The 22870-nt window shown below is 41.9% G+C and overlaps 1 protein-coding gene across 3 annotated transcripts in view; it reads right to left on the bottom strand.

Moving 5' to 3' along the window:
* The window catches only part of slc4a11 (solute carrier family 4 member 11), a 73283-nt gene that overhangs the window by 27618 nt on the left and 22795 nt on the right, over positions 1-22870 (bottom strand). For all 3 annotated transcript variants that reach the window (XM_031895254.1, XM_002936363.5, XM_031895255.1), the window contains exons 3-4: positions 14260-14418; positions 5102-5148 (exon numbers count right to left, since the gene is read on the bottom strand). In XM_031895254.1, the coding sequence (XP_031751114.1) occupies positions 5102-5148; positions 14260-14418 (206 nt within the window). The remainder of the gene's footprint in view (positions 1-5101; positions 5149-14259; positions 14419-22870) is intronic.

Genomic DNA, 22870 nt, shown 5'->3' with positions numbered 1-22870 from the left:
AATTACGCTCAGATATTACAGACCTAGGGTTCTGGGATTTGAACCCGTGCAATGGCAAGGCCATTAGGGCACCTAAGCTGTTGTGCCACTTCCCAGTGCTGCCAGTGTTCTACATATGTACTCAGAGTTCCCTGTATAACTCAGCCTGCAGCCTTGTGCCTTTATATGGGCACAGAACCCCTCAGTGACTGCTAATATCCTTATCATTTACAGTAGGGGGTACATTATCCCTTATAATACATGAGTGATACTCAGTTCCCTGTATAACTCAGCCTGCAGCCTTGTGCCTTTATATGCGCACAGAACCCCTCAGTGACTGCTAATATCCTTATCATTTACAGTAGGGGGTACATTATCCCTTATAATACATGAGTGATACTCAGAGTTCCCTGTATAACTCAGCCTGCAGCCTTGTGCCTTTATATGGGGGGCACAGAACCCCTCAGTGACTGCTAATATCCTTATCATTTACAGTAGGGGGTACATTATCCCTTATAATACAGGAGTGATACTCAGAGTTCCCTGTATAACTCAGCCTGCAGCCTTGTGCCTTTATATGGGCACAGAACCCCTCAGTGACTGCTAATATCCTTATCATTTACAGTAGGGGGTACATTATCCCTTATAATACATGAGTGATACTCAGAGTTCCCTGTATAACTCAGCCTGCAGCCTGCAGCCTTCTGCCTTTATATGGGCACAGAACCCCTCAGTGACTGCTAATATCCTTATCATTTACAGTAGGGGGTACATTATCCCTTATAATACATGAGCAGTGCACTTTTCTGCACTCTTTATTGGCCCAGAGACCACCCAGACTGCATTCACATTCCAGTAACAGTAACAACACCGCACCTCAGAACACATTCAGTGGCAGGCCAAAAGCCCAGGATTTAATATCCCTTTAAGCAAAGGCATAAAAGGGGTAGCTAAAGCTGTTACAAAGCATGTGCATTTCCGAAACGCTTTAAAGAACTGCTACCTTCAGCAATTTATGGCCAGCGACCTTTATGGAGGAAACCCTTTCACTTCCTCAGATGCAGAACGGATACAAAGCGGAGTGGATGTTCCATCGCTTTAATCCCAAAGCAATAAATCAATTAAATGCCCTTTTGTAATACAATTGCAGCTCTGGCCAATCCAAACAGGTCTGTGGGGGGATATACTTTGAAGTAGGGGCCCCACTAGCAGTTACTGAATTGGCAGCCGCTGGTAACTGCCCTTTTAAATGAAACCAGGAAAAGGGCCCAATTCTCTTATGACCCCTCTAATAAAGATCAGGTCTGTAGAGTACAAGCAACTGGTTAAAGGGGTTGTGCACCATTAAATTAACTTTTAGCAGAGAGAGCTATTCTGAGACAACATGCAATTGGTCTTCATTTCTTAATTTCATTTGCAGTTTTTAAATTATTAAGCTTTTTGTGTAACTGATCTCCAGTGTAGAATTTAAGCAGCTATCTGGTTGCTAGCGTCCTATTTAACCTAGCAACCAGGCAGTGGTTTAAAAGAGAGACAGAAATATGAATAGAGGAGGACCTATTTAGAAAGAGAAGTAATAAAAAGTAACAATAACGATAAAAATGTAGCCTCACAGAGCAATAGTTTTGTGGCTGCCGGGGTCACTGACCCCCCCATCTGGAAGCTGGAAAGAGTTAGAAAAGGAAGGCAAATAACACAAAAACTATTAAAAATAAAAAAGGAAGACCAATTGAAAACTTACTAATAATTGGCCATTCCATAACATACTAAAAGATTGAAGGTGTACCGCCCCTTTAAATGGAACAGTACAGCAATCCCATGGAACAGTTGCTGCAGACTATGCCGGAGACTTCCCCCCCAAGCTGGCCGCTACAGCACTGCAGGGGGCAAAGCTATCCATAGTCACACACATAGAATCTTCTTCTCAAAACTACAGTGTTACTATGATATATGTATAGCATAGATCAGATGGCAGGATCCACTATCCAGAATACTTGAGACCTGGGGTTTTCTAGACAAGGGGTCTTTTCATAACCCCCACTGATTTGGGGTTTAGTTCTCCATTAATTGGCAACAACATGGCAGGGTCAGTCTAGTCCAGACCATCATCATCACTGTTGTTAATATGGGAGCTCTGACATGGGGGGGGAAATAAATGAAAAATTGATAAATCCCCCCTCTGTGAGTTTGGGCACGGCACTATTATAGCGAATAGGGAACAACCGTTTAAGTGGAACCAGCCGGGAATTGGTGATTAAAGAGCTCGTTTGCACAAAGCGCTTTGTAGAACAGAAGAAAACAAACACTTAACACGATGGCCGACAACAGAACATTCCATTCTCTGAAGTCGGAGACAATTATACGCCCGATACAAGTGATTTACTGGGTCATTATCAGCCTTGCACTTTGCCTGGCCCTGTTAGCTGAACCCACACACAATACACACAAAACTTGCCCCAGGGAAGGACATTCCTCCAACTTTACAAGTGCATGTGTGCTTACAGCGTCAGCTGTTCTATAAAACACCCTAAATTGCCCTTTTCTTGTCCTAGGCTGGTATGTGGGGCCACAATGAAAAGATCCATTGAATTCTGCTCCGTTTGCCCATCATCTCCTGGGCAGAGAAGGCTAACAAAGAACAAGATGGCGATTTACTCTATAGTTCTATAAAGGCAAGTTCCCCTTAGTTACCCCCATGCCTGTAAGCCATTCTACCCCATATGGGTATCTATGCTGGCAAGACCAAGTGGCCCCAATACAAATATAACTCACAATATACTGTATATATAGAATATAAATGTCACACTATAAGGTTGAGTAGTAATTAACACACATAATTACTGTGTGACAGCTCTGAAACAAATGCTATTAGCATCAGCCCATTAGGATCAGCTTATATTACAGACAAACATCATTTTCTTTGCTTGATAATTTCCAACGACCCCTAAGCTCAGCTTCCCACCAGCTGCCCAGAGCCCACTGAGTATGTGCAGTGCCACTGACACTTCTAACAGAAGTGTCCAGTATGGTCACCCCCTGTGATAACTTTAAAGCACTGGATTTTTACTACTATAGAGATGTTAAACCTTTAGGCTGGTTCATTATATAAAATATGGCATGCCTAGCCGTATCCGTTTTTTGGGTTTAGTTCTCCTTTAACTGCTGGGGGTCATTTGAAAAGCTGGAAAGAGTCAGAAGAGGAAGGCAAATAATTCAAAAACTATAATAAAAAAATAAATATGAAGACCAACTGCAAAGTTGCTTGGAATGAGACATTCTATAACCTATAACTAAAAAATGTACCTAAATGTGAACCACCCCTTTAAGGGCAAATTTTATCTGTCGATTCTGCTGCTTCAGTCCAAGTTGGGGACACTGATGGGCGTAACCGACCGAAATCAGGCCAACTGGACAGGTTTAAAAATCTCATTGGAGCGATGGCCTCACTGGCTCGATGTGGTCCTCACCCCGATGACCTGTATCCCCAATAAGGTGGGCATATTGGGGAAACATCTGCTGGTTTGGCGACTTTGCCAAAGGGGTGGATCTTTCAATGTATGGCCAGCTTTCCATGCATCACGTGTATATAATAAATTCATTATAGGGGACTCAATATAGCTGCTTCCATTTAGGTGGGTAGGCAGCAGGCAGCAGTAGTAAGTATAACACAGGCCCCAAGGACATCAGAGATTGCCTCTCCAATCACAGTAGCCTACTACAACTGCTGCCAAAACTTAGGCACCCCCCAGTGATTGTAATAACTTACCTAATACCCCGGGCCGGGGTCCCTGTCAGCAGAAAACTGAACCGTCTTGGGGTACCTGCATGCGATTGATCCTCTTCCCCCGTGATCCCGGGGCCCAGGTATGCACAGTACAATGAAAAGCAGGGTTTTTTTTGTTAAAATTGGCTTTTCACTGTACTGCGCATGCAGAGGATCACTCGCTTGCAGGTACCCCAGCCGGTGCAGGTTCTGCTAACAAGCAGACTCAAGACCCGCAGGTAGGGCAGCTTCAGGCAAACTTTGGCACAACATTTGCGGGTCGAGGTTGAGCTCTTCCACCTGCTCTCCCTGCCCACAACCTTAAACAGACAGCTTCCGGCTCTCCGATTTATAGGTGCACGTCAGCCCCACCCCCCAGGCCCTTTTGTGACATCATTAGTGGGAGGGTCTATAAATAGAGAAGACTAGCTGGGTTAGGTTTGAGCTGGAAGTGGGTGAGGGTTGATAGTTAAACTGGTCATACACAGTAAGATCCGGATCTTCCCCCCGATATCCTTCGGTTGTTTGGCCTTAGGAAACCGCATCAACAAGCCAATGTTGTTTCCGATCCGACAGAAAAATCAAACCTGCCCTATAGAGATCTGCCCCATTTCAGGCCAGATATTGGTCAGGCAGGCCCATCGTATGGCCACATTCAGCCGACCCATACATCATTACAGGTAAGTAGTGACATGCCTAACATTTTGGCACCACCCAGTGATTACTGTATATACTTGAGTATAAGCCTAGTTTTTCAGCACCCAAAATGTGCTGAAAAAGTCACCCTCGGCTTATACTCGAGTCGGGTGCCATGGGTCCCTCCAGACTAGCACCCTCTGTCCTTTGTGTGCAAATTAGGCCCCCCCGCAACCAGACCCTCCAGTGCCCTGGCCCACGCAATACTTATTCCCCCTTACGTGTCCTCCGGGACTGGGTCTGCTGCCAGTTTGCCAATGCACAATGAGCATAGGGTAGCATTAATTGTTTTTCCACTTACAGAGCTAGTTTACGTTTTTTCTTTTAAATAAATATTTAAAAACATATACCCCACTGATGCCTCAATTTATGTAATTTACTGGTTTTTATTGTGATTATTGAAACTTAGCAGTAGCTGCTGCATTTCCCACCCTAGGCTTATACTCGAGTTAATAAGTTTTTCCAGTTTTCTTAGGTAAAATTAGGTACCTCGGCTTATATTAGTATTGGCTTATACTCGAGTATATACCGTATATCCTTCCTTCTCCTTTAAAAGAGTAATGCTTGTGCACACACTGCGTTATTTTTAAGTTCTCGACACACACATAAATGCATACATACACACATACATACATACATACATACATACATGAAGGTACTTACTTTTCGTGACGTATGCAGTAATACACAGCCGGAACTCTCGTTTTCAGCTGTAATGAGAAAAAAATGCACATTATTACACTATACAGCACACAAAAGCTCCATCGGTTTATAAAGAATTTGTCATTGTGTAGCCACTGGCAGGATGAGTCCCTACAGCAGCAAAGCAAGGTCACATTAACACAAAAAAATATCCAGAGAGACATTCCGATCCTGGCTGAACTGAGAAAGATATTAAGGGGGGGGGGGGGGGGCTCATACTAAAATCAGCTCTTCTGATACAGTGATGATTTAGATGTTAAAACAGAAGAGATTTATTAGAGGGTACAGTTCACTCATAATTAAATTCATAATTAAACACAGTAACACAGGCAAGGTATGTACTAGTCTGGTAATTGGTCAGAAGCTTACCCAGAGTGCAGCTGACCGGCAGAGTCTAACTGCTAAGTGGTTGCTATGGGTAACAAGCTGTTCAGGTCAGGGCCACGGAATGCAGAGATATTCTTTGGCCATATATTATTACAGCAGTGCCCATACAGTTGCCAATTCTAAGCAACTTTCAATTAGTCTTAAAGGAACAGTAACACCAAAAAATGAAAGTGTATAAAAGTAACAAAAATATAATGTGCTGCTGCCCTGCACTGGTAAAAGTTGTGTGTTTACTTCAGAAAGTCTACTATAAGTCTACTATAAATTATAGTAGTGTTACTGTAGCAAACACACCAGTTTTACCAGTGCAGGGAAACAGTGCATTATATATTTTTTACTTTAAAGCTCTTTCATTTTTTGGTGTTACTGTTCCTTTAATAACTTTTTTTTTTTTTAAGTTTTTAAATTATTTGACTCTTTGCAGCTTTCAAATGGGGGTCACTGACCTCAACAGCCAAAAACTTATTGTTCTGTGTTTTACCCAGAATGCTCAGGACCTGGGGTTTTCCAGATAACATGTCTTTCTATAATTAGGAAATCCATACTTACATACCAAATCATTTAAACATTAAATAAACCCAATAGGGCTGTTCTGCCCCAATAAGGGGTAATTATATCTTAGTTGGGATCAAGTACAGGTACTGTTTTATTATTACAGAGAAAAGGGAATCATTTAACCATTAAATAAACCCAATAGGGCTGTTCTGCCCCCAATAAGGGGTAATTATATCTTAGTTGGGATCAAGTACAGGTACTGTTTTATTATTACAGAGAAAGGGGAATCATTTAACCATGAAATAAACCCAATAGGGCTGTTCTGCCCCCAATAAGGGGTAATTATATCTTAGTTGGGATCAAGTACAGGTACTGTTTTATTATTACAGAGAAAAGGGAATCATTTAACCATTAAATAAACCCAATAGGGCTGTTCTGCCCCAATAAGGGGTAATTATATCTTAGTTGGGATCAAGTACAGGTACTGTTTTATTATTACAGAGAAAAGGGAATCATTTAACCATTAAATAAACCCAATAGGGCTGTTCTGCCCCAATAAGGGGTAATTATATCTTAGTTGGGATCAAGTACAGGTACTGTTTTATTATTACAGAGAAAAGGGAATCATTTAACCATGAAATAAACCCAATAGGGCTGTTCTGCCCCCAATAAGGGGTAATTATATCTTAGTTGGGATCAAGTACAGGTACTGTTTTATTATTACAGAGAAAAAGGTAATCCTTTTGTAAAAAAATAAATTATTTAATTAAAATGGAGTCTAACGGAGATGACCTTGCTGTAATTTAGAACTTTCTAAATTCTATTTTTCTATTCCGGTCCTCTCCTATTCATAAACCAGTCTCTTATTCAAATCACATCCTGGTTACTAAGGTAATTTGTACCCTAGCAACCAGATATAGCTGCTGAACAAAAAGTGAAAATAATAAAAAATGAAGACCAATTGCAAAATGTCTCAGAATATCACTCTCTACATTATACTAAAAGTGAACTCAAAGGTGAACAACTCCCTTGAATGGAACTACAAGAAGTCGAGGCTGAACTACAAGTGCCTATGTCCTAGTACTCTCTTCCCTTCCCATGACAGACCGTTAGATGCCAGAATTTAGTTCCTATACAATAAATGGGCCTCTAGGACTTTGTTATTAAATATGGGAAGATGAATGGTTACCCTGACAGGGGTCCATTATACACGTGTGCTTTCCCATGCAGCCCTGTATAATGGGCCCCAGCTTTATTCTACCATAAAAGTGTTCCCACGTTGGTGCCCTGTTGCTATATAGGCCCGGGGTTATGGCAAGTTTATGGCTACTGTAAATCTGCCAGAGTGCCACTATTACAGACACATAGCTAGCCCGGCTGTGCGGATTTCTGCTTTATGGTTCCGTTTGTGTACTTATGAAATCACTAGTTCGGAGGCAAGGGCCACATATCCTTCTAAATGGTTTAATTTCACGGGGGTCATTTATCAACACTGGGCAAATTTGCCCGTGGGTAGTAACTTATGGCTACCAATCACATTGTTGTATTCATTTTTCAACCTGTAGCCAGGTAGAAATTGCTGATTGGTTGCTATGGGTTACCACCCATGGGCAAATATCAAAAGGTCGCTAATTTATTAATAAGAAAAACTCATTTGAATAAAAAAAAACTTGAATTTGAGTTTACAAGCTCTAAAAAACATGAAAAATTTGAGTTTGAGAAAATGGCTTGACTTTGCCTGTGACAAATCCCATTGACGTCTATACAAACTCGCAAGCTTTTACTTGGCAAATTTTTACGTTTGAGTTTTCGGGTTTTTTGTACTTAATAAACACCAGGCAATGGAGTTTTCGAACCATAACTCGAGTCATGTCGAGTTATAAAAAGTTGAGTTTTTGAAGCACAAAAAAAACTTAAATAATGAAAAAAAAAATCAAATTCAACCGTCGATAAATCACCCCTTAGTGATTAAACAGAATCCCTGCCATAAAGCAAGATGGGGCTGCTGGTTTGTCAGAAAGCGTCACATAGGGAATACCTTCCTCCCATACACAGCACAGAAAGTACAGACTTTTTACAAGTAAATTAAATGTTTACTGGGTGATTTATGTAAGGTAATCTTAGGTTTGCCCACATCTAGTAACCCACAGCAACCAATCAGATGCTTCCAAATAGCTGACCATTACAGGACACCTGCTGATTGGTTGCTAGGGGTTACTACACAAGCTTAAGACCATTTTCTACCCCATTAGCCCAAAAATCTCATACATTCCTCTTTTATAAACCTGCTGCGCATTCCCAACTGTACGCCAGCTCCATACATCTCTAGGAACCCCTCATATACTCGGAATAGCCCTTCCCAACATCTATTGCCTTTAAAATCTCTAAGTGCCAGTATAATATCTCATTATCAGCTCCCCATTACGGCTTTACTTGCTGTTCAACAATTACATTTAATTGGCACGGATATTGCTCCTACCCTGTAATGTTCTCCTTTATTGTTTTCATTAAGCCAAGCAAGGGAAGGGACAGAAGGGGGGCAATTAATGCTTCATTATACAGATACCAGCTTGCAGTTTAGAGGAAAAAAAATGAGATTATATATATTATATATATATATATATATATATATATATATATATATATATACAAACAAAGTAAAATGTTGTGCAATAGAGGGTAAGGAAGCTTTTCATTTCTTCGTGCCTAAACCAAAATCCGCAAAGAATATAACACTTTTTAAAGGGGAACTGACACTTTTTTTTTTTTTTTTACTCCGGTACAGTTGAGTGCAAGGGTTGGATCAGACTGCAGATTGGTCGAAGGGAGACCCGTTGTTGGCCGTTTGAATTATAATTATTTCCTTGTGAAATGGGACCTACGGCAATGTCACATGATGAATCCCGTTGGCCATCAGGCTAGGCGAGAATGATGGGAAATGCAGTTTGAAGCAGCAGGTGGGATTCGCTGTTCTGTGCTGCGTGTAACCCAGGAATACACACAAATATGCCGGAATTTCTCTTCCGTTCAGCCATAATCACAATGAAGTCAGAGCCAAAGTGGTAATTTGAAAGCCTTTCATCTGATGCCTGAGAGCAGCAGTGGTAAAGGGCAACTTTAATGTTTCCGCATACCTGGTTCCTCTTGTTTTTCGACGCACACCCGTTTGACCTTAGCCATGTGTTACAAAAGGCTGGCACCTGTTTAACCACTGGAGCCTTTGGGAATTGGCCACCTGCGGCCACCAGAACTTCAGGAGGCAACGGGGCGCCAAGAGTGGCAATCACATCATTTTCCTGTTACCCAGAATGCTCGGGACCCTGGTTTTCTGGACACAGTATCTTTCTTTAATTTGGTTCTTCATACCTTCGTTATAAAAAGGCCAATTCTAAGCAACTTTTCAATTGGTCTTCATTATTTATTTTTTATAGTTTATAAATTATTTGCCTTCTCCTCGTAGCTTTCAAATGGGGGGGTCACTGACCCCGGCAGCCAGAAAACCATTGCTCTGTGAGACTCCAGTTTCATTGTTATTGTTACTTTATATAACTTATTTTTCAATTCAGCCCCTCCCCTATTCATATTCCTGTCTCTCATTCAAACCACTCCCTGGTTGCTAAGGCAATTTGGACCCTAGCAACCAGATAGCTGCTGAAACTCCAAACTGGAAAGCTGCTGAACAAACATTGAAGACCAATTGCAAACTGTCTTGGAATATTACTCTCTACATCATACTAAAAGTTAACTTAAAGGTCAACAACCCCTTGAATGGAACTACGAGAAGTCGAGGCTGAACTACAAGTGCCCACGTCCCAGTACTCTCTTCCCTTCCCATGAAGGGAAGAATTTGGTGAACAATCCCTTTAAGTTTACTTTAAAAATGGACTCTATGAGAGGTTGCCTTCTCATAATTCAGAATTTTCTGGATACCAGGTTTCTGGGTAATGGATCCCACACCTGTAGAAGAGGGCGATCTTAAATGCAGTAGCCTATAGACTAGCATTTCCCAGCTAATTCACTAAAGTGGTTCGCAGTTGGACAGCCCTGATTGTACATGATGACATTCTATTATAAAATTTTTTTTTATTCCCAATTTTTGTAGTTTCTGAATTAACTTTTTGGTTATGGATCTTGCCAGTTTGGTGTTTTACCAATCAGCAAGAAGGGCAGTCATCTTATGTGTTCTCTACCAAGCAAAGGGAGTAATGATTGGGTTTTCATCAATTAAAGGACAACTTGGAAGCAGGAAAGGAGGCTTCGGAAAATGTGCATAAACATGGCTTCCGATCTCTTCCATAGCGCGGGGGCAGTACATGTTGCCATGAAGGTATCCAACAAGAATAATGCAGGGGATAACTCTCCAACCAAGCAGTTGTTGGGTTCTCCTTGAAAATGACATTGTTTCCAGGTCCCATGGGGCCACCATAGCGCTCTGCTTATCTCATTCAATTGGCCACAAAGTAATTTATACTCTTCCACTGGAGCCTAAAAATTCCAACAACTACAAAGCACCAGAGTCACCTTGACCCGTTCTTCCACATTCCGGCCCACGAGACACCGCACTAGGCACCAGGGCTACTTTGCTAAACTCCGAAACCAGTATCTCCCAGAATGAACCTGTAGGAATTCCAGCAATCCGTACCCTCAAGCTGCCACTAAGAACATAAATCAAAAGTACCATCAAGGGCTGAGAATGTTTATCCAAGAGAATCTCTGTATTATCTATGTGTTTATCTATAGCATCTTCTACAGCAAGTGCATTGCCGGAGGCAAAGAGGATACCAGGTACAGTCTAGAAAAACTTAGAATACTTTAAATTTCATGTATTTATGTATTTTGAACTCAAACTTATTCCTCAGAATTATCCAGGCAGCAGTGTTACAACTTTACATAAAGGAGGTCATACATGCTGCTCATTTGGCAAGGTCGCCAAACAAGCAAAACTTCTTCCACCTAAGGTGCACCAAATGATTGAATTAAAATGGCAGGCATAGGTGCCGCGGGGTAGAGAAACGTATCAATGAAGCAAGGCAGTCCCTGATCCAATGGAAAATCAAACCTATCCGATCGAGATCTGACCAATTGTAGGCCATATGTCGGTTGGGTATGCCTGTCCAGGATGCCCAAACACAGGCAGATAAGCTCCCGAATCAGTCTGAAAGACTCAAATCGGCAGCTGCCCAAGAATTGGCCAGATGTCGATCAGACAGTCTTGATTTTTCATCAGACCGGGGACCGCATTGGCTCACTGATTGGCTCGCTTCAACTTTTCCGATCCCAGTCATTGAAATGCGATAGTTTGGCCCTAGGGCCAAATGATAGCATTAGCACAACATCGCCCACCCAAGGTAGACATATTGGGGGAAAGATTTCCAAGGGAAGGATACTCAATCCTGCCATGTCACCTGTTAAGGTGGCCATACCTTAACAGCGAAAGTTACCTTACAGTGGTAAGATACGCTCGTTTGCAAGGTCACCAAGCAAGCGGATCTTCTCCCCATATGGCCACCTACTGGTGGGCGATATCAGGATAATTCAGTCTTTTGGCCCTAGGGTCAAACGGTCGGATTAAAATGGCGGGCATAGGCGCCAGTGATTCAGGGACCACATCAACGAGCTGAAGTGGTCCCTGATCTGATGGAAAACTCAAACCTGCCCAATTGAGACCTGCCCAATTTCAGGCCAGATGTTGGTCAGTGAGGCCCGTCGGTGGTGCCCATATACAGGCAGATAAGCTGAAATCAGTTTGGATCTGGAATTTCTGCCATAAAGCAAGAATAGGATGGTGTTGTTTACTAGAAAGGAAGGCTAAATGGTCAAAAGTACAAAGAAGTAAAAAATAAAAAATTCTAAACCTACACACACATTAGGGGTAATTTGTAGAGAAGTAGAGTGCCAGAGCACTAAGGGGCACACTTTAGGTGCTGTTTCTGCATCTTATCCACAGGAGGTGGCGCTGTTCCATTGCACCATATGACCCAGATTTGCAGCAAGCAACAGGTAAAAAGCGGTATTGCATATACCAGTCGCTTAACTTTATGTTGCTTTCAAAATCCATTCCCCGCACAGGGATTTGATACTGGCAGCTCCTCGCCGAGACATCAAAGGATTAGAGAGAGAAGTTAATAGAGGTGAAGCGTCTCTGAGCATTGTCGGTCAGTAACAATAGGGCCTGGCTTCCTTATACTAATACGGTCCCTTGTGTGCACATAATGCCTCACTCAGACCTGTTGCCGCTAGACAGTTGTCTCTATGGGATTCCAAGGTTCCAGCAGGCACTCTAATAACAAAACACAAGCCTGGCGAAACAGACAAAACTCTCCCTTATTAAGGCAAATAGAGAATCTATTAATTAGCAGCCGACCCAGGAACTACAATCCATATAGGGCAGAATGATTTCCTGATTACTGATACTTGCACCTAAATTCTATGTAAAATATTGGGTTATGTAATGTAATCTTAAAGAGAAAATATCCCCCAAAAAAATATAAAAATCTTTATAATAAAAGTTTTTTGCAAATTAAACATGAAACCCAAATCATTTTTTTTTAATAAAATCATCCATACCTGTAATAAATGTATTTTGAAATCTGATCTGTCAATCATATATAGCTTGCCCCGCCTCTATGCGAGGCGGGGCAGGCAATATATGATTGACAGATCAGATTTTTAAATACAATTCCTTTCATTGTCCATTCAGAATCTCCTACATATCACCCAGACGGCACATACACACGATTTTGGGGTTTTACAAAACTTTCCTAAGTAACAGTGTCCACAAAATGGCGGCTGCCTGCTTGCTGTGATTGTAACAAACTGAAAATAAAGAGAAAAAATTAATTAGCTCAACTAAAATGATAGAAATGGATTTGAAATTATTTCTTAGGGTGAAAGGTCCCCTTTAAATCAGGGAGTGGATCCGGTCAGCAGAGGGGGTCCCCCATAGACGATATATAGCACTGATCTTCTAGTATCTCTCCTATAGTCACAGGGGGTACAGAGTGCCACCCTGGGGTGCCTAAGCAAAAATACATTTTTTTTTTCAAAGTTATTTAAAAATAATATATATTTCTATAGGCTGAGAGACCCCATGCTGCTGCCCAGGTTACATGTCCGCCCTTGCGTGCAATGGCTGCCTTCTGCAGAGACAACAAACACTTCATATCCCAAATCCAACAATATGTGGAAAGCTTCCAATAATATGACCCTGCAGAGATACGGCTGACAAATTTAGCTCCGCGGCGTAGGACGACAGGTCCTCGAAACAGCGGACGCCCACTATCTGCCTTTGTCTCCTGGCTGCCATTGTATCCAAGTTGTTTGTTATGTCTCGTTCCAGCAGAGAGTGAAAGTCCCAGATCGTCCAGACAAACGATCCATTGCTAGAGATAAGGAACAAACAAGATCCCTGTGGCCTCAGGCCCACATGTGACTGTAGGAAAAGCCAGGAAAAACGAGCATTTCTCGCTCCGGCATTCACAATCTTAAACGCCAAAACCCATCTAATCCCTTTCACTAAACATCAGTACAGATCTGGCTTTAACTGGGTCAGTGCTCCTCTGTAACAAAAAAATATCCCCATGAAAGCTGGAGGTTAGCCTTTGCTTAGATGGATTGTAGGTGCCCTAAAAACTTTTGGTATTATTCAGATTCAGGGTTGGACTGAGGGCAGCCACCGGTGTGGTCCCCATGCCAAATCCTGGCCGAATACCTAACCGAATCCTGGATTTGGTGCATCCCTAGTTGAGATTGACCGCCATTGCTCAAAGGAAAATCTACTTCACTATTCCTATTGCAGCCAAACCGCCAGTTAAGTGTATCTCGGCATTACATTAGGGATACATTTCTATACTCAGAGGGTGTATTAAACATTGGTATAGTATTATTTTATTTTAGTATAATTATAGTATTATTATATTTTATCTAATTGTGATATATGCGATAGACTGACCAGTCGTCTTTATGTATATATTGAATTGAATTAAACTTGTCTTAATAAATAAATATTACACTTGTCTTATAAATAGGATCTAATTATACTTTTTCTATTCATTTAATTATTATATCCATAAGGGTTTGTTGGAGTCTATTATTAAACAACATGGGGCCCATTTTTGGGTCCCAATCCCATAAAACCGCTGCCATAGAACTATCCATATAACAGCAGCTTGTTTGGCTCACTATACACCATAGTAAAGCAACTGTAATCTGTGTAGGAGTAGAAGTAAGAGACTTACCTGTTGTACTCTGTGGCACTTCCAAATTGACATTGACAAAGAACCTGATGCTTTCCCCCGATACAATCGATGAGTGAACAGTGTCGAATAGCTCCTCTCCTCCCCCTCCTTCTTCTTCTTTGGGGTCACAGCCGTCATCTGTGTCACACTTAAGGTACCCTAAACACAAGCAAAGAAAAAATGCCATCAGAACCAAATCCTTGTATGCAGCTCACACACATGGCTGAGCTGACAAAATGGCTTGTAGCACTAGAGTCTCCATCTGCACAGTACATTTCAAATAAGCCCCCATATGAAGAAAAATGTTGGGGGGAATACACCTAATGTGGGGTGCAGAGATTCCAGCACAGTACATTTCCCATAAGTCCCTATATAAAGGGGAATGTTGGGGGGATACACCTAATGTGGGGGGCAGAGATTCCAGCACAGCCCTGCACAGTACATTTCCCATAAGTCCCTATATAAAGGGGAATGTTGGGGGGATACACCTAATGTGGGGGGCAGAGATTCCAGCACAGCCCTGCACAGTACATTTCCCATAAGTCCCTATATAAAGGGGAATGTTGGGGGGATACACCTAATGTGGGGTGCAGAGATTCCAGCACAGCCCTGCACAGTACATTTCCCATAAGTCCCTATATAAAGGGGAATGTTGGGGGGATACACCTAATGTGGGGGGCAGAGATTCCAGCACAGCCCTGCACAGTACATTTCCCATAAGTCCCTATATAAAGGGGAATGTTGGGGGGGGATACACCTAATGTGGGGGGGCAGAGATTCCAGCACAGCCCTGCACAGTACATTACCCATAAGTCCCTATATAAAGGGGAATGTTGGGGGGGATACACCTAATGTGGAGGGGCAGAGATTCCAGCACAGCCCTGAACAGTACATTTCCCATAAGTCCCTATATAAAGGGGAATGTTGGGGGGGGATACACCTAATGTGGGGGCAGAGATTCCAGCACAGCCCTGCACAGTACATTTCCCATAAGTCCCTATATAAAGGGGAATGTTGGGGGGATACACCTAATGTGGGGGGCAGAGATTCCAGCACAGCCCTGCATTGTGCCTCCCCCATAAGTACCTAATAAAGGGTATTACTGTTTTTTTTTTGTCACTGGGCCGTTTAAATTACACCCGCAGTGCTATGTGTCCAGCAATAATTTTAACAGAGCCATATCAGAAATAATAGGAACATTTTAAGTTAAGGAGACCAAATTGCAGAATGATCAAAAAAGCTGATATGCACTGATTATAAATGATCCAGGCAACTGAACAGCAAGCAGGAGAAATATGGGCAGAAATTGTTTTATAATTAAAGATCTCGGAGATTAGAAGCTCAGAATGCAAAAGTCACAGCGTAGGCGGTTTCCCCCACCGCGGGCTCCGTGCCGCACATGAAAGCCTTTGCATAACGGAGGGAAGTTTCGAGAGACTTCTGCTTAGTTAATAAGGAAAGTAACTTTTAATCAGAGGCTCATAAATGCGATTGGGACATCACAAGTCAGGACTAATCAGAGCACTATAGGGGCAAATGAAGACCCCTATAATAACACACAGACCTTTCATTAACAAGCATGCAAAAACTAATGATTCATGGGAGGAACCTATCTACAGTATGAGCAAACTTGATTTAAATATTGCTCTATACTGCCTATACACTCAGGCTTAATGAATGAGGAGTTAAAGGAAAACTAATACCCCCATATATATATAGTAAATATATCAGTAAATATATACAGTACAGGTACTGTTTTATTATTACAGAGAAAAGGGAATCATTTAACCATTAAATAAACCCAATAGGGCTGTTCTGCCCCAATAAGGGGTAATTATATCTTAGTTGGGATCAAGTACAGGTTCTGTTTTATTATTACAGAGAAAAGGGAATCATTTAACCATTAAATAAACCCAATAGGGCTGTTCTGCCCCCAATAAGGGGTAATTATATCTTAGTTGGGATCAAGTACAGGTACTGTTTTATTATTACAGAGAAAAGGGAATCATTTAACCATGAAATAAACCCAATAGGGCTGTTCTGCCCCCAATAAGGGGTAATTATATCTTAGTTGGGATCAAGTACAGGTACTGTTTTATTATTACAGAGAAAAAGGAATCATTTCACCATGAAATAAACCCAATAGGGCTGTTCTGCCCCAATAAGGGGTAATTATATCTTAGTTGGGATCAAGTACAGGTACTGTTTTATTATTACAGAGAAAAGGGAATCATTTAACCATTAAATAAACCCAATAGGGCTGTTCTGCCCCCAATAAGGGGTAATTATATCTTAGTTGGGATCAAGTACAGGTACTGTTTTATTATCACAGAGAAAAGGGAATCATTTAACCATTAAATAAACCCAATAGGGCTGTTCTGCCCCCAATAAGGGGTAATTATAACTTAGTTGGGATCAAGTACAGGTACTGTTTTATTATTACAGAGAAAAAGGCAATCATATATATATTTACACATTTTCTAAGATCCTGAATTGTTAGGCATGCAATTCTACTATACAGGACCAAAAGGTGTGCATTAGTGTCCCTTACTCTGCGCTACATCTTAGGCACCTTGGAGAAATCTCCTGACTGAGTTTGTGTCATTAATTCTATCGTTCGTCCCCAGAGGTCTCCACCTTTAGCAGAGTTCTCTGACTAATCATAACGTTTTGTGATGTTCTTGGTGCTCAGATCACATGACAGGTTCAGAAGTACAAGACTGAGCTCTGTCTATTCATTGGCTAATATAACCTAGCATATATGCGTGGCCTTGGTTGGTGTGTGAGCACAGGGCCCCATTACCTATGTTTGGGAGCAAACTTTATTAAACTTGGCTATTGCCCTTACCCAAACTGGCAGCCATAACTAGGCCTTGAATATCCACATTTGCCCATACGCTGGCCTTGGTATACAGTGGTGCCTATGGTTTAGTTATTCTGGCCTTACAGTTAAGATAAATACACCCTACTCCCAGCCCTCAGGATCCTTCAACTTTCCTTTGATCCCTGGGAAACCCCGAATGGCCACTTGACCTAGTAGCCAATGGGCGTCTTACTGTCACTGGGGCCAATGTGTGTCAGAGGCCAAAGCTTTTCATACAACAAAGATCCTTTCAGGCAGTGCATTTCCTACAAGCCCTAATTGCTTTACGCTGCATTTGTACCTGTCAAAGGGACAAGTAGGACAACAAGAAATGATTTACACAGCTATTAGTTAAAAATGGAAAGAAATTATGAACCATCAGCAACTTGTTCTCTCAGGCCAAGTCTGGTCTCTTCCAGCAGCCATGAAGGCCTCACACCTAATGACTAGTAGCTGGGCAAGGTATTTATACATGGCACATATCTGTAAGACACTGGGGTGAGTGTCTCTGCAAAAATTATTTAGGGCCCCACCATTTCCAAGGGGAAAGTAACTTGTTACACACACTAACTGCGCCCCCTCTTTCATAATCCCATTTCATTTCACACCTGTGGTAACTGTTCTGTTATATTCTGTCACATAAGAGGCTCAGCTTTGATATTTAAAGGAAAACTATACCCCCAGAATGAATACTTAGCCTACAGAGAGTTTATATTATGTTAAGTGACCTATTAAAGAAGCAGTAAATATTGCCCTTTTACATCTTTTCCCTTGAGCCGCCATTTAGTGATGGGCTGTGTGCTCCCTGAGAGATCAGCTGACAGGAAATAATGCAGCTCTAACTGTAACAGGAAGTAGCGTGGGAGCAAAAGGCAGAACTCTGCCCATTCATTGGCTGATGTGACCAAACATGTTTGGGGGCACTTAGTTCTTAAAATTTCAATTTTCTATTTAGGATTACCCAGTGGCACATATTACTAAAAAGTGGTTTATTTAGATGAAGCAGGGTTTTACATAGGAGCCAGCGAGCGGATCTTCTCTTGATATCCCCACCTATGGGGGGCGATTTCGGGATAATTCAGTCGTTTGGCCCTGGGGCCGGACGATCGAATTATAACGATGGGGATAGGCGCAGTCGCTTCGGGGACCGCATCAACGAGCTGATGCGGTCCCCGATCCGACAATTTTTAAACCTGCCTGATTTCAGGCCAGATATTGGTTGGGCAGGCCCGTCCTTAGTGCCCATACACTGGCTGATAAGCTACCGAGTCGGACTAAGGGACCAATATCGGCAGCTACAATCGGCCCGTGTATGCCCACCTTTACACTCTCCTTGCTTAATCAGACAACAGCCTCTCTAGGCAGCTGTGTAGTAACAGATTTTGTGTGCCAAAGGGTTTAACAAACCTGCTTTATAGAAATAATAGTACCCCAAGTCCGCTTTATTTCTCACCACTACCAAGGACAGCCCTGACCAGACTTTAGAAACTCCCAGCACAAACTCTGCCTGGTCTGCTTGGGTCTCTTATAAAGCCAATGGAGGAACTGGCTCTCAGAGATGTGGTCGGAAGCTTCACACTTCACATATGATGTGCAATGAGCTGCAAATAGCACGTCTGCCAATGACTGGCTTGTGTTTTGCTGTAAAATGAATTCTGCCAGGGTCCTTCCTTTTCGTCCAAAACAGACTGGGAAAGTCTATGTCACCCTGGGATTGCTCACTATTTTGTCACATGAGCGTGAAGACACACGGAGCTACTTAGTAGCAGCTACTAGTCTTAGCTACTAAACACCTAAAAATCCCCTGCCATAGACAATACTGAGAATTGCCTCTGCTAAAACACACTTAGAGACAACTATAATAAATGATCAGCATTGTCTGTTTTAGTAGCTGTGACAAGTAGCTACTAGTAGCTGTGTGTGTCTTCACCCTTAAGCTTTTGTTTGTCACCTTTCACATATACCCCACTGGGACACATTTCTCATTGGTTTGCTCTCATAGCATTCACCTAGCCAAATTTAAAGGTTTTCAGAGGGATGATGGGAGCTGTGATTCATATTAATATATCAGTTTGTCTAAGGTTAGCTGCCTCCCTCTTTATAACAGGGTACTGGGGTGCATAGACATTAAAGGAATAGTAACAGCAAAAAAATTAAATAAAAAATATAATGTACTGTTGCCCTGCACTGGTACAGAAACGCTACTATCGTTTATATAAATAAGCTGCTGGATAGCCATGGGGGCAGCCATTCATGGCTAGAAAAAGGTGAAAAGGAACAGGTTACATAGCAGATAACAGATAATATCCCATTATATTCTATAGAGTTTATCTGTTATTTGCTAAGTACCCTGTGCCTTTTCTCCTTTGAATGGCCGACCCCATGGCTACACAGCAGCTTTGTTTATATAAACTATACTAGTCTTTCTGAGGCAAACACACCGGTTATACTACTGCAGGGCAACAGTACATTATATATTTCAATTACTTTTATACACTTTCATTTTTGGTGCTACGGTTTCTTTAAAAAGCATAATGGCCTAGAGGGAAGATTATGCCTTTCTATACAGCCGGTCATTCAACCGTGGTGTGTTTACTAGGGTAAACAGAACCCTAACAACACAATGACAATTTAAATCAAATAGTAGAGGGTAAGATGAAAGGAAGTTTTAATTTCAAAAAACACCCAAAAAAATAATAATGGTAATAGACCAACTGCAACCTAAGAAAGCCACTCTAAACATTGTATTAAGAGATCATTTTAAAGGCTACGTGCCACGCAACTAAGTGCTGTGGTGGTGCCATTGTATAACTGATATATATATACACATATATATATATATATATATATATATATATATATATATATATATATATATATATATATATATATATATATATATATATATATATATACACACACACACACACACACACACACACACATACACAGTATATGATCTAATGCAAAAATATTTTTTTGCTGCAGAATGCAAGGGAGGGGTGTATGTTTTCCTGGCGCCACCAGATCCTAAAACTAAAATCCCCATTCTCCTGTACTACCCAAGCACAAAAACATGGGGGTTTAGAAAACAGAGTGAAATAAAACAGTTCATTTATCAGATAAAATAACATGTTTTTCCCTAAACTGGATTACATAATGTTTAGCTCTGAAAATACATTACTCCTCCCCAACCGCTACTCGAATATAACACTGTAGTTATGATCACTGTCAGACTGAGCTAGGTCTGAGCTTCTGTAAAGGGGAACTAAACCTCAGAGCATTTACCATGGCTTTCTGTAGGCTTATCAACCCAGTGTGTGCTTTCTTCTCTGGTAACCCTGAACTGCTTTGCCTATAGGGCATATAAGATAAGAACATTATCCTTTCCTCTGCTGCTAAGGATTTTGGAAGCTGCAGTTCGCCAGCAATCCTCGTTCTACAGCAAGTAATGAAGTGTAAGAAGGACCGAGAAGTGGGGCGAGTACAGGAAACCTAAATTTAAGCTGAGGTTTATTAGGTGCACGTGGCTGAAACAAACAGGAAGTTATTCGGGATGTCAGCGCCTGTATATTAGGACACGTGCCAAGTGCCACGGACCATACACCCAACTGAAGCACTGAGTGTAGCCTACTATCATACCTTGCCCAAAATAATGTTCCCTGTGCCTTTAACTCCCAGCCGGCATGCCCGGCTACCCTTGTGAATAGGGATTCCTGGTTCTGCTTTGATGCACTGAACTTCATAAATCAACCTCCGCTGCTGTGTCTACAGTTTTTAGCAGGTGAGGCACTGGGCAGAATATGGACCACCTGGCTCATAGTAATAGTTTAGGGGTGGAGGGTTATCTGTGGTGAACCCTAAGAGTTTATTCACCATGTTTGAGGGAAATAGCTATTTTTTAACAGAAAACATGGGGGGGGGGCTGACCCAGGCAGATCTCGATCAGGCAGGTTTAAAAATCAGCCGGATTGGGGACCGCATTGGCCCCAAACCGACTGACGCTCACTATCGTTCTAATTCGAAATTAGCCTGATATTGCTCAGCCATAGGTGGGGATATCAGGAGAAGATCCGCTCGCTTGACGACCTCGCCAAGCGAGCGGATATAAGCGCATATTGCCACCCTAATAGTAAGGCTGAAGGGATTTAATTTCCTTCTCAAACCCTCTCTGCCCCTCCCTCAGGAATTTAGTTTGGCTACTTGTCACTGAGCATGCTCAGTTCTTCTCAGCTCAGAATACTAAACACTCCCTCCAGTCTAGCAGCCAATGAGGAGATGGCATTGCTGGTTCCCATAGAAACATCTCTAGCAGTCTACTCCTACTTTTTTTTTCCTAGCCTCCACCCCTGAGCTCAGCTTAACCATTACAGGGCACAATCCAAGCACTTACCACTTACTTATCAAAGTAAGTTCTGCCCGTGTAAGCCTGCATTGTTCATTGCATGAACTTTACAGCGCATATGTGATGTTTGCAGATGTAATTGTCACTGAAGAAGTGACAATTATGCCATTTGGGTGGGGGAGATGTGCCCAACTTATATATATATATATACATACACACACTGTATACAGTAATGTAACAATAATGAATAAGATTATGAAGGTTCCCCTTTACAGTACAGAGTACAAGTGCGGACATGAAGTCCCCAGGGTATTAAGCAATGTGTTGGGTAACACAAATATGTGCTGAATCCGTGCCAACATGGACTACGCGCTGAAGGGTGCAACAACAACTACCTGGTATTGTTCAGGGGGACAATGCAGACACTTCATATAACAAAAAGAGGAAAAAGCACAACCCAAGATACGGAGCAGGGACTGAGGGGAAACTCTAGCAGCTTGAGGCATGAGGCAGACTGGTGTCTATCGGAAGCAGGACCTTGCTCTGAGTATAAAATGGGTTTATTTTCAACATGTTTCCACCCCATATCTCAGTGATACATTTGGTTGAGAGCTAAAACACCTTTAGTCCCTTGTGTACCTGAAATTCCATGCATGAATCCTAGAGTGGACCTGCATTGTGCTGTTCCTGCTGGGAATCCCTATGCTGCCATAGTTTTATGGTATCTCTCTGTACAGGATATGAGCAAACTTAGGGGGCTGTTCCTGCTGAATTGTGCTTAGTACAGGGGAATCCCTATGTGCCATAGTTTTATGGTATCTCTCTGTACAGGATATGAGCAAACTTAGGGGGCTGTTCCTGCTGAATTGTGCTTAGTACAGGGGAATCCCTATGCTGCCATAGTTTTATGGTATCTCTCTGTTCAGGCTATGAGCAAACTTAGGAGGCTGTTCCTGCTGAATTGTGCTTAGTACAGGGGAATCCCTATGTGCCATAGTTTTATGGTATCTCTCTGTACAGGCTATGAGCAAACTTAGGGGGCTGTTCCTGCTGAATTGTGCTTAGTACAGGGGAATCCTTATACTGCTATAGTTTTATGGTATCTCTCTGTACAGGCTATGAGCAAACTTAGCGGGCTGTTCCTGCAGAATTGTGCTTAGTACAGGGGAATATCAATGCTGATAGGGAGTTGTTTATAGTCTTTTTGGCAAATTGGCCACACCCCCAAATTAATTTACTCTAGTTGGTGGTTTGCTCACATATGTTGATGCCTCGAGAGAGAATTATTATACAAGTGTTTTGGAATAAATAAGGAAGGTTGTGGCAAGCAGCCAGCAAACTATGAAATCCTTAGGAAAGGCAGAATCTGTAACTCCCTTACAAGACTAAAGGAAGCAAAGAAA

The sequence above is a fragment of the Xenopus tropicalis genome, chromosome 1 (genome assembly GCF_000004195.4).
Source record: "Xenopus tropicalis strain Nigerian chromosome 1, UCB_Xtro_10.0, whole genome shotgun sequence".
Lineage (NCBI taxonomy): Eukaryota > Metazoa > Chordata > Amphibia > Anura > Pipidae > Xenopus > Xenopus tropicalis.
The sequence above is the reverse complement of the archived record's forward strand: the minus strand, read 5'-3'. Positions and strand labels throughout refer to the sequence as shown.